Genomic DNA, 12,625 nt, shown 5'->3' on the forward strand with positions numbered 1-12,625 from the left:
AAGGGCTCAGCCATAGCCGTAGTCATCAATCCATCCAACGTTTGCTTCAACAGAAAGTGCGTCATTTTACCGTTTGCTTTGTGTTTCGAGTTGTTAATCATGATGGCTCCCACAGGATCTCATTTGAGCAAGAAGACAGCCATTGAACGTGCTCGAAAATACAAGAATGCCAGCTTTTACAAAGATGCAGGAGTCCTTTTTTGCCGAGTTTATGCGAGAGCAGTTGGTCATCGGCGCAACTCAACTATTGACGAGCACATCGAGAGCAGCCGTCATCGTAAGAATGCAGAAGCAAGAGACTCTTCCAAGTGAAAAAGTGGCAAGGAATCATCAGAAGATGGCACTGGGGGTTCAGGAATGCCGAGAAAGCAAAGCCGACTGCAAAAGCTTGAATCTGCAATCACCACTGGCGAGGCGAGACACAACATTGTGCTCAAATTCCTCGATGTGTTAATATCTGCGAATATTCCCCTAGAGAAGGTTGACAATCCGAAACTGAGAACGTTTCTGCAGACACACTTTCGGAACGACGATTCGGTGCCTGGATCTGATGCGCTCCGCCGCCAACTTCCAAAATTGTTTGAGAAGCATGAAACAGCTTTGAAAGCTATGTTTCAAGGTATCATGGTGTCGGTAATTAGCGATGAAACCACCGATGACCGATCAAAATCGGTTGTGAACATGTTCGTCCAGTCAGCCAGAAGCGCGAGTGCTTCGCTACAACCTGTACTTGTGCAAGTTAAATTCGTGGATGAAGTGAACTCGTCTGTGATGGGCCACATTGCAACAAGAACACTGACAAAGTAGGGTATAACGGGCTTTCTAAGCAATAACGCTGCTTATATGGTGAAATTATTTAATGACTGCATAAAGCCACTGTGCGAAGGTGCTGTTCACATTACATGTGTAGCCCATACGGTAAACATTGTAGGCAGTACATTGCAGGTATCCTTTCCCTTAGTGGACAAATTTGTTGCCTGTATGAAGAAGGCGTTCTGGCTTTCGAGTAGGAAGAGATCTTTCTATAAATCTCATCTAGAAAAGTGCGGGATTCAGTGTGCCAAAACTCCTCCAGCACCTGTCAAAAGTAGGTGGAATTCGTGGATTGAAGCTGTGGAGTAGCATTCTGCGTACTTTGAGCACTATCCTTCTTTGCTAAGGCAAGTTCATGAAAGTATGGAGAAACTGCATGCGTTGATTCTCCTCTGAAACTTTTGAATGAGCCCTCAACTGAGGTTAACTACAGCATGCGATGCATTGCAGTGTTTGGTAAAAAAGTTGCCACCCTGCTGAATGCAGCTGAGAGTCAGCGTGCAGCCTGTCATAAAGCGTACAATGCTTTGTTTGTATTCTGGAAATATTTGGAAGCAGCTGCACAGGAAGATTTTGAAACAAAACTGAAGAAAGAAAACATTGCATATGACGAGGCCCATCGGATTGCAAACAAAATGAAGGCTGTAATGAGTAAAGTAGGTAGCAAAGCATTAGTGTATTTGGAGAAATCTGACACTTGGAAGTTCTTCAAGAGTGTGAGGTGCTCGGATCCTCTGCAAGTCGGGAGCTTCTCAGAGAAGAGGGCAGAGTTTGCAGGTGTGCCTGGACTGTGGAAAGAGTCACCAGCGCTAGCTGCTGAATGGCAAGTGTACCTCAAGTCTGCCCAAGAACTCAAGTCTAGTAACAGGGACTTACATAGTGCCGTTTCTAGTGCCGAACAGCTGACTCCAACGCTTTCTTCCTTTGCCCTTAAATACCTGTCAATGCCGATCAACTCTCTTGACGCAGAAAGATAATTCACTCGCTATGGTGACATTGTGTCCTACAAGCGCCATTCTCTTAGCGAAGAGAGTACAAAGCATCATCTGATGCCCAGCCTTAACAGCTTCCTTCAGTTTTAAATATGCAAGCATGTTCAGACTCTGAAAGTCTTAATAAATAAACTGTTACATGTACCTTATGTCTGTTCAATGTTACTGAGGAATTTTGCAGATTTCTCTATCTTGATTTGCAGAATTTCAAATTTTCCACTGCATAAAGTTAGGGGCTCTAGTCATAACAAGCACTGGGTCGGCACTATTGCCCGGGAGGGGAGGGGAATAAAAATTACATTATGGGGTTTTACGGGCAAAAACCACTTTCTGATTATGAGGCATGCCGTAGCAGAGGACTCCGGAAATTTTGACCACCTGAGGTTCTTTAACGTGCACCTAAATCTAAGTACATGGCTGTTTTCGCTTTTCACCCCCATCGAAATGTGGCTGCTGTGGCTGGGATTCAATCCCGCGACCTCGTGCTCAGCTGCCCAACACCATAGCCACTGAGCAACCACGGTGAGTGGGAGGGGAATAGTGCCATCAGACAGTGAATGGGCTGCTACTGCCATTCGGATGAAGATGATGGCAATGAAGTAGCCAGAGGCACGTGAAAGCCTTGCATTCGTCGCTGCTGCTTGTGGCTTCTGTAGCCTTGCACACCCGGCGACAAAGATTTAGAGACCACGAGATCTCGGAAAATGTTCAATTCTCGAGCAGCCTGTAGCAGTAGCCAGTAAAATTGCATGCAGCATTGTTGTTAGCATATTCTAGTCGAGGCCCAAAATGCAAATACCAGGCGCCATTGTGAGGTTGCAGAGATATTCAGCTTTTTCTCAGAGTTCATGGTCTGTAATATTTTGTGGCTGGGGTGTACGTAGTAATAATTCCTAAATACGTGTTGTTGCTGTAACAATATATTGATTTGGAATATTAAAAGTTGGGAAAACAGCAGTTGTCTATCTGCCATCTCTTGTCGTTGCACTATTTAACAAGAAAAGGAGCTGGGCAGGTCATGTAATGCATAGGGCAGATAACTGGGATTCTAATGGAGTTGCAGAGTGGGCGCCAAGGGAAGGGAAGTATAGTTGACTATGCCAAACATTAGGTGGTGTGATGAAATTAGGAAACTTGCACATATAAATCGGATTCAGCTAGTGCAATGTATGGGTAATTGGTACAGGATGTGCAGATATCAACCTTTTGGAATATGAACTGAGTATGAATAGTAGGTATTGTATGTTGAATCAAACATGGAATAGTCCAATACAGATACTTATAACAGCAGGAATATTAATTTTGGCATAATTAGGTGGCATGGCTGTACTGACAAGTGAAAAAAAAACCATAAGAGCACAACTATCAAGAGCAAATTATCACTTTTTAATGCAAGATTACTAAATGTCATTAAAGAACTGCCCAAACCACCTCTTGGCAACTTTTGAGCCTGGCTGAAAGCAAGCACGCCAAGAAATTATGACTGCCGCATGACCGGCTTTTCATAAACACTAATTAAATTGTTCTGAAAAAAAGATGAGTCCTAGTTGTCGAAAAAGAAAAAGGACTGAAGGACTTGTGTGCCGTCAACAAATGTAAAAGAACCCATCGCAAGGAAAACACCAGAAGTAGACTGTCAGAAGCACTAAATGACATGCAGGAAATTTGAGGTTGTCATGCTGGGTTCCAAAAGTGAAAACGAAGCTTGCATTTTATTTTCACGTTGGATCGAGAATTTCTGTCTAACTTCTGATGATTTGTGATATTTTGTTTTGCTGACTGAGAACAATAACTATACATTACCATTCATTTGTTGGGAAATGTTTGGTCAGTTTCGGTATTCGAAAATTGAATAGTTCCTTTCCGAATATGAATAGTGTGTAGTAGTTGATTCATGTTTTAAACTTCAGGTATCTGCCCTCCCCTAGTAATTGGAGTTCATTGGGAGAGACCTTCGTCCTGCAGTGGACATAAAAATAGGCTGATGGTGATACTAATACAGAATTCCGCGGTATTCAAGCGTTTTCAAGCACTTCAAGTACAGTAAAACCTCATCATGATGAAGTTGAAGGGAGGAGCCAAAAATACTCCGTTATATCCAATATTGCATGCTGCAAATATGAATCTCTGCGGGGGTTTCAAAGGCAGTTTCACTTGCTTTCTTATTGTTTTGCTACATCCGGTTTCGCCATTACAAGGTTTGACTATCTCTTCCACTTAACACTTTTCTCATTCCTTGCTCATTCCTTTGGTAATGCTCGGTATTGGTGTACTGGCCTGGTTGCCTCGCCTGTTATGTGGTATTTAGCAATCAGGCTGCGCTTGGTGAAGAAAGCTCCTGCGAAATCATCTATGAGGTCTTGTATCAGTTTGTGTGCTGGCAACAGAATTGGGCTGATTGCAACCGATGCTGTAATATCATGCATTAATTACCTCAGCATATGACAGTAAGATTAGGCCACACAAGTTGCGCTTTAGTAAAACTGCAGAAAGGTTGCATTTTTAGCAAAATGCTGGAATTCACACTTTCTATAACTGAGGTTCTTTAGCGCACGAAAAGGGACGAAAGACAGTGGCAAGACGCGGACACAGCGCTAACTTCCAACAATTGTTTTATTCCACGAAGCGGTACACATATATTTATGGAATAAAACAATTGTTGGAAGTTAGCGCTGTGACCACGTCTTGCCACTGTCTTTCGTCCCTTTTCCTGCGCTAAAAAACCTCAGTTATGGAATACCAACACGCCTTAACCTACGCTCTTTCAAGTTACTTTCTAAATTTGTGAGCAATAGATCGGATACACCTGTCACTGAGATGAACCTGTGCCATGCAAATACTTTCATCTGCTTCAGTTGGCATCTACTGGAATTGTTGAATGCTTCATTTTTTACGTGGATCATCTTACTTAAGAAACTGTCTCTGTAGCTTGCTGTTTTTGAAGGTCCTCTCAGAAGTCTGTTGGCACTTTGGTATTACTACCTAGGTCTGTAGAAAGGCATTGTGCTGGCATGGTGGCTGTGCTCACAACCACATTATTGGGCTGTCTTCTCCATGGTCATTGCTTGAATGTGAGCAGTTCGCAGTTAGTTATAGAAAAGTCCTGCAAAAAACCTAATGCCATGCATCAGATGACACAATTTCTCTTATGGATGTTCACCTTCTCATTACTTTAATCGCCATCTGCTGAGCACCAAGTCTGGCCTTCTGCATGTGGATGAAACAGAGCACTCTGTGTGTGTTTCTTTCTTTTTGTGTCACATGATTTCATTTCATGTGCTTTTTCAAGTCAGTGCGTAGCAATTGTGATGTGGTTAATGCTCTGGCATATGCTTTTCATCTGCAACTTTTGGGAATAGTGCAACCTTTCTGTTGTTCATTCAAGGGCACACATATTTTTTCCTTGCTGCACTCGCTGCCTGTGCACATAGGCTTGTGCAAACATTGATGTTTTGATTCAAAGCGAATAGTAATTAATGCCAAATAATTTCGATGTGAATGGTTTGAATAGTTGCGAAATTTGCATGAAGCCTTGACAAAGAGCCAATCTAAAAACAAGGTTGTTCGTTCCAGAAAAAAAAAAAAAACAGGTTTAATCCTGGAAACAATTTATTTTGAAGTTGCCGTTACTCAGATATATTTATGGAAAAGTGCAAGTTCAACATTTATATCAACTTCAGTAGAACACGCAACATTGAAAGCTCTTGCTCACCGTTGTGCTTCAGTCTGCTTAATATTTTCTGGTAGTTGAGGCCAAGGGAGCATTTCGTGTTTGCCCATTGTGAGTTGTTGCAATGCTTAACTGCACGATCTTGACCTCGACGGGGGCAGTTTGTGGAATATTTCACAAATTCAGCTTCATGTTCTCCGTTTAGGCATGAGCTTCACCTGTTCCGTTCTGCAAGTGTCCAGACAAACTCTGTAGGCATGCTCGCCGCTTTTGTAGTCCTCATTCTAGCCTACGCTCATGATCTCAAGCTTGAATACTGATGGGCGGTAATCTTTATGCAGTGGCTTGCCGTCCAATGCCGCACCTGCCTCGACCGTTAGGCCCAACCAACACTGTTTTGCGAAGTGTTGGCCACCCAAGTTACAGTTTCATGCCGAATTGACAAATGTATTCACTGCGACTGTATACAGGCTCTTGGAAAGCCACACGGCTGCTACAAGTAGTATAATAAAATATGTTTGAATAACCGAGCAGGTACTGAAATCAGTAGGCGACTGTAAATGAATTCATTGTTGCTTTGTTTTGGCAATGAGCTGCCATATTTTCCGGTGTATAAGTTGAAGTTTTTTTCCGAAATTTTCATCGTTGCATTTTATAGAGCGGTGCGACTTATAATCACTTTTATTTTTTCGGAAAAACTGCCCTCAAAATCGGAATGGATGCTATGGCCACGCAATGTGCACTGGGTTGGCCTTCTCCGGCAGTTGCTATGGGTTTTGTGCGCTCTATGGAGGTAGCGGCTTCTTCTCGTGATCGAGTTGGCGAGTGCCGTGCGAGAAGGACAAAGCAGCAACGCAAGTGGCGGTAGACTGACTGCGAGTCAACCGACTCTAAAGTCGGCGCATTTGCAGAGGGCTTTCAAGATAGGGCGCGCACCGCTGCGCAAACTAAGCAGTTGCTACCAGAGTACAAGTCACCCCCTCCCTCCCTCCCTCCCTCCCTCCCTCCCTCCCTCCCTCCCTCCCTCTTTCCCTCTCACACTTCCTTGCCGCTTTTCTTCCTTGTGCGCGATTCGGCTCACTGTCGTATACTTTCACTCGCACATACAGCATATGGCACGAAGGGATGATGTTATCGCCCTTGCACTTTATATGGAATGTTGCAGCGACCATGATGGCAGAAATGCACCTGGAGTGTCCATATCATTGCTATCTCAATTCTATAAGAATGGCACTGATTGGTCACCTGTTATAGGTGACCTAAGGTGTGACTTCTTAGGGGCACAAATATTTCCTCAAGGTGTGGTTTGATGGTAGTGCAGCCCTAGCTGTCTAAAACCACCTTTATGGCAAAGTTCTTTACCATTATAGAATCGTCTAAGACTACAGAAACAAATATGCTGGCTCAACATACGACTTGGACAAATCTTGTGTCTACAAAAGGAGACTGCTTTTACAAAGATTTTAGCATTGTATGCACCTCCTTCGGGGGTTATGCCAGAGTGTTATGCCAATTAGAATCGGAGTGTTGTAATTAGGGGTGTTGCTTATACATAAAAATATCTCTATACTCGTTTGTTTCGTGTGCTTTAAATATTTCGGAAAACAAGAAGTCGGAAGCAAGTATCGAATAACATGATTGTAACATTTAGTTCAAGAAGTAGCTTAGCTGTGTGCATTACGCAATGTGTGTGCAGTGGCGAGGCGCAAGACCATCTTTGATGACCGACCGGAGGAGATCCAGGAGCTGACCTACATCATCAAGCAGGACATTAGCAGTCTCAACAAGGCGATCGCTCAGCTGCAGGAGGTGGGTGTCTACACAGGGCATTTCCTGACATCAGCCAACTGGTTGAAGGGTCCCTGAAATCTTTCTCATTTAAATTTTATAAAGGTGTTGTCTATATCGGAAAAAGAAAAGCTGCATGTGGTGACGCTACTTTAGAGATGCAACATTCCTCATCACCAGGTCCCGTCAGCATTTTCTGTCATGCGCTTGAAGTTGGAAACCTTCTTCTGGGAAGCAGGGTACCCGAGCACATGAGGGTCGGACCCTCCCACGTGTAGCCGTGCGCGGCTTAGCCGTGTATGGGGAGAGGGGATTTGGAGGGTTGAGCCGATGCCGGGTGCTCGGACCTTTAAGGCCCCCCCGGCAGAGGCAACACACCTCTTTGGCCTCTGCTTTACATAGACAGCACCTCCAGACTGACTCACGTGGGGGAAATTGGCAGTCACGTTTCCTGTCCTCCTCTCCACTCTTTGTCTTTTTCTCTCACCTGTTTCATCTTTCCTGTCTTCTCCACTTCTCCTCACTTCCGAATTTTCCGGCAGCAAGGGTTAACCTTGTGTAGCTAGCCAGCCGTGGTTATGCTGTATTTGGTTATAGCAGCAATGTATGGCTGGCATTGGCGGGGTTTCTCTTGCAGGAATTTCTGTCACGTCCCCCTGTTGGGATTCGTAGTTGGTGGTTGGCATAGCGGCCAAAAACCCCATCTATACTTATGGAAAACGCATTTCCTAAACTCCCTGATCACCCTGAGAAACGAGGGCGCACTAAAGATGTCTTTCAGTTTTTTGGACGCCAAGTCCACAACTTCCCTCATTTCCATATAATTCACTCGAAATAAACAGACAAACCAGTGCGAACTATTTCACCATTCCTTGTTTCCAAGTCTTTGACTGAAGTTTTTGGTACAAATTATAAGGCGTCTTGGATGGCAAGCGGTGATATCCTCTTGAAGCTCTGCGATCAGAAGCAATATAAGAAACTGCCGAAACTAGTGATTTCCCCTATGTTGTCCTTGGTGCCAGTGTTTGTTGGCTTCTCATGATATGACTAATAAAAATAGGGCCCCTTGGTTAACCCCCTATCTTCTCATTTATTACATAACGAGGGTCTCGAATCCGGCAACATTGATGCCTTCAGGATAGCATATGCAGGTTTATTGACCAGTTGCCTTCCCCCAAAAGGATCACATTCTCGTGACGCCTGCAGCAAAAAGGTTGTTCCATGTCCGCCGCCAAGGTCTGTGAGTGGTGGCACTGGCTAACACTCCTAGGGTTCTACTAGGACACATACATACCCAAAAAGTGGATGGGAAAACGGCGCAGCAGTAGCTCAATTGGTTGAGCATTGCACACAAAACGCGAAGGTTGTGGGTTCGATTCCCACCTGTGGCAAGTTGTTTTTTCATTTACATTAATTTTCATGAATCAATTGTTTCTTTATTCTAATTATTAAGCACAAGTAATTTCCCCTATGTTGTTCTTGGTGTAAGTGTTAGCTGGCTTCTCATAATATGCTGAAACGAGTGTCATTTAAGGAGACCCAAGTAACAGCAACCCCGCACCATACTATGAACACCACCCGAGCATTGTCTCAGATGATGACTTGCTTGGAACTCACTGAGGCTGAACTCTTGGAGGGCTTCAGTGGACAGAATGTCGTAAATGTTAAACGAATTAAGATGAGGCAGGATGGCAAAGAGATCCAGATGAAGCACATGATACTCATCTTCAGCTCAAGTGTCCTTTCCGAGTCCACCGAGGCCAGTTATATCAAACTTCGTGTTAGGCCATACGTGCCCAATCCTCTCAGATGCTTCAAGTGCCAAAGGTTCGGCCACAGTTCACAGAACTGTCGAGGCCGGCTGGCATGTGCCAAATGTAGTGACAGTGAACATTCCTCTGAAACATGCAAGAACACTCCACATTGTGTCAACTGTGATGGCGAGCATGTCACATACTCGTGGTCCTGCTCATCTGGGGAAAAAAAAAGGGATTGTCAAAGTCAAAGAAAATATATCTTTCAAGGAGGCACGTAGGCGAGTGTCATACCTGCCTAAGGGCAGCTTTGCCGATGTGGTGCATCAGGGGGCAGCACCACAACGGCCTCCGGCGGCTGTTCGGCCCACACATAGTGAGCCGGCAGTGATGCCATCCGGCGCCCCGCGGCTGCAGCTTGTGCTGTTCCGCCACCCCCGAAGAAGGGACCGTCGACATCCGGGCAGGTGGCCTCAAAGATCTTGTCCAACGTGCCGAGGCCTCCACGTCTTAACTCAGTGCTCAGAAGAAAGCATGTCCAGCACCTTGCAAGAGGCAATGGACACAACAACCAGCTAGACGGCCGCACCAGTGCCTAAGAAGCAGTGAGGCTCTCTCAATCGCTCCAATAAAGACAAAACTTGCGTCGCGGCACCTGAAAAGGGTTCGTGAGCTAATCCTCATCTCTTAAATGCACAGTACACAACACGTCTATCACAATGGAGACACACATACTACAGTGGAATGTCAGAGGACTTCTTCATAACCTCGACGACATTACAGAACTACTACACAAACACAACCCAAAGTTGCTGTGTTTTCAAGAGACACACCTGAAAACCTACTAACATTCCTTTGTAAATACTCTATCTTCCGGAATGATAGCGACGAGGCTACCGCCTCTGGCGCTGTAGCAATAGTAGCCATCGCTTGCCGATCCGTCGCCCTTAACATGCCACTTGAGGCAGTGTTAGTTTAGGCCATTCTTTTTAATTAGTAACTGTGTGTTTCATTTATATACCGCCGAACCAGCATCTCGAATAAACAGACTTTTCTAACCTCATTGATCAGCTTCCCGAGCCTTACATACTCGTGGGGGATTTTAACGCTCATAGCATGGTGTGGGGAGACTCAAAACGCGACGCGAGAGGTCGACTCATTTAAAATTTCCTTTTAACCTCCGGTGCATGCCTCTTTAATAAAAAAGAAATAATGTATTATAATCCACATCATAATTTATACTCATCAATAGACCTGTCTATTAGCTCTGCTTCTATCTTCCCTGGTTTAGAATGGTCTGTAATTAAATATACACTTGGAAGTGATCACTTCCCACTAACTCTAAACCTAGTAACACATGACTCCCCTCCGCCTGTCCTTTGCTGGAAACGAGCTGAGGCTAATTGGAAATGCTTCAAGGAATCCACCTACATATCACCAGATTTTATAAGTAATTTTAGCATAGATCATGCCTTATCATATTTTACTGCTTTTATCATTGACGCAGCAGAAAAGTTCATCCCTAAAAAAAGTGGCAGTTCATTGAAAAGATCGGTCCCCTGTTGGAATGATGATTGTAGAGAGGCGCGGAGGAGACAAAATAAAGCTTGGGGCAAACTATGTAAATGCCCTACGGTCGAAAGTTTAAGAGAATTTAAACAGGTTAAATCCCAGTGAAGAAGAATGCGATGACAGGCAAAGAGGGCAAGCTGGCAGAAGTTGCCCCTTCTAAATGATGAAGGGAGTAGCTTAGAAGATCAACCTGATGCACTTGGGGAACATTTTTAGCGCATTTCCAGCTCTAATCATTATTCCAAGAGATTCCTAAAGGACACCATCATCAGCCTGGTTACGCCCACTGCAGGGCAAAGGCCTCTCCCATACTTTTCCAACAACCCCGGTCATGTACTAATTGTGGCCATGTCGTCCCTGCAAACTTCTTAATCTCATCCGCCCACCTAACTTTCTTCAGCCCCCTGCTATGCTTCCCTTCCCTTGGAATCCAGTCCGTAACCCTTAATGACCATCGGTTATCTTCCCTCCTCATTACATGTCCTGCCCATGCCCATTTCTTTTTCTTGATTTCAACTAAGATGTCATTAACTCGCGTTTGTTCCTACACCCAATCTGCTCTTTTCTTATCCCTAATGTTACACCCATCATTCTTCTTTCAATAGCTCGTTGCGTTGTTCTCAATTTAATTAGAACCCTTTTCGTAAGCCTCCAGGTTTCTGCCCCGTACGTGAGTACTGGTAAGACACCGCTGTTATACACCTTTCTCTTGAGGGATAATGGCAACCTGCTGTTCATGATCTGAGAATGCCTGCCAAACGCACCCCAGCCCATTCTTATTCTTCTGATTATTTCCGTCTCATCACCCGGATCCGCCGTCACTACCTGCCCTAAGTAAATGTATTCCCTTACCACTTCCAGTGCCTCGCTACCTATTGTAAATTGCTGTTCTCTTCCGAGACTGTTAAACATTACTTTAGTTTTCTGCAGATTAATTTTTAGACCCACTCTTCTGCTTTGCCTCTCCAGGTCAGTGAGCATGCATTGCAATTGGTCCTCTGAGTTACTAAGCAAGGCAATATCATCAGCGAATCGCAAGTTACTAAGGTATTCTCCATTAACTTTTATCCCCAATTCTTCCCAATCCAGGTCTCTGAATACCTCCTGTAAACATGCTGTGAATAGCATTGGAGAGAATGTATCTCCCTGCCTGACGCTTTTCTTTATTGGGATTTTGTTAAAGAAAGGTGTCAGGCAGGGCGATTTGTTTGTCCTACAGGACAAACAAATAGCAAAACGCGAGGCCACCAACCACAAATGCAGACAGATCGAATCCTATAACCTGCCTTATAACATTGCCGAGTTGACAGCTGCCTTGGCTGCATGTCAGAGCTCTACATCTGGACTTAACAGGATCGTGTATGACAAGCTTAAACATCTTCTCAGCGATACTCAAATAACACTACTTGCACTTTTCATACTGCACTACTTGCATATGGTCTGCCGGGTACCTCCCATCTAAATGGAAAGAAGCTATTGTGATCCCTGTCTTGAAGCACTGTAAAGATACATAATTGCTGACCAGCTATTGTTCTATAGTGCTTACGAGCTGCCTTTGTAAGCTTTTTGAAAAAATTATCAATTGCCGTCTCGTACATTTCTTAGAGTCGAGTAAAATGCTTGACCTATTTCAGTCATCATCATCATCATCATCATTTATTAACCGTTAAGGACCCTTAACAGGGCATTACATAAGGCGGGGGGGCGGGGGGGGGGAACAGTATTGAAATAACATATAAAGGAGCGAATGCTATACAACAATGAATCAACTGCGTTACAAGTACAGAGTGCGCACACACACAAAAAGGATACAGTAAAGAGCAGTGGAAAACACAAGACAAAAAAAAAGGGGGGAAAACACACATCCTTTCATAGAAGGATGGAATGGAGCAATTAGGAATAAGCTTACAAACGAAGATATTGTCACGTGGTAGTGACGGTAAAGAAAACAGCCAAACTGGGAAAGACGAAACTAGCGCTTTATTGGGCGAACTTCTGCCCTCAAAACCAGCTCAAAAAACGGTGACAGCGGCGAA

At 44.3% G+C, this 12,625-nt stretch overlaps 1 protein-coding gene and 1 pseudogene across 2 annotated transcripts in view; both read left to right on the forward strand.

Moving 5' to 3' along the window:
• The window catches only part of Syx5 (syntaxin 5), a 292,245-nt gene that overhangs the window by 131,445 nt on the left and 148,175 nt on the right, over window positions 1-12,625 (forward strand). For both annotated transcript variants that reach the window (XM_065424230.2, XM_065424229.2), the window contains exon 6: window positions 7,172-7,284. In XM_065424230.2, the coding sequence (XP_065280302.2) occupies window positions 7,172-7,284 (113 nt within the window). The remainder of the gene's footprint in view (window positions 1-7,171; window positions 7,285-12,625) is intronic.
• LOC135895965 (uncharacterized) lies at window positions 103-1,895 on the forward strand (annotated as a pseudogene).

The sequence above is a fragment of the Dermacentor albipictus genome, chromosome 7 (assembly GCF_038994185.2).
Source record: "Dermacentor albipictus isolate Rhodes 1998 colony chromosome 7, USDA_Dalb.pri_finalv2, whole genome shotgun sequence".
In the NCBI taxonomy this organism is placed as follows: domain Eukaryota; kingdom Metazoa; phylum Arthropoda; class Arachnida; order Ixodida; family Ixodidae; genus Dermacentor; species Dermacentor albipictus.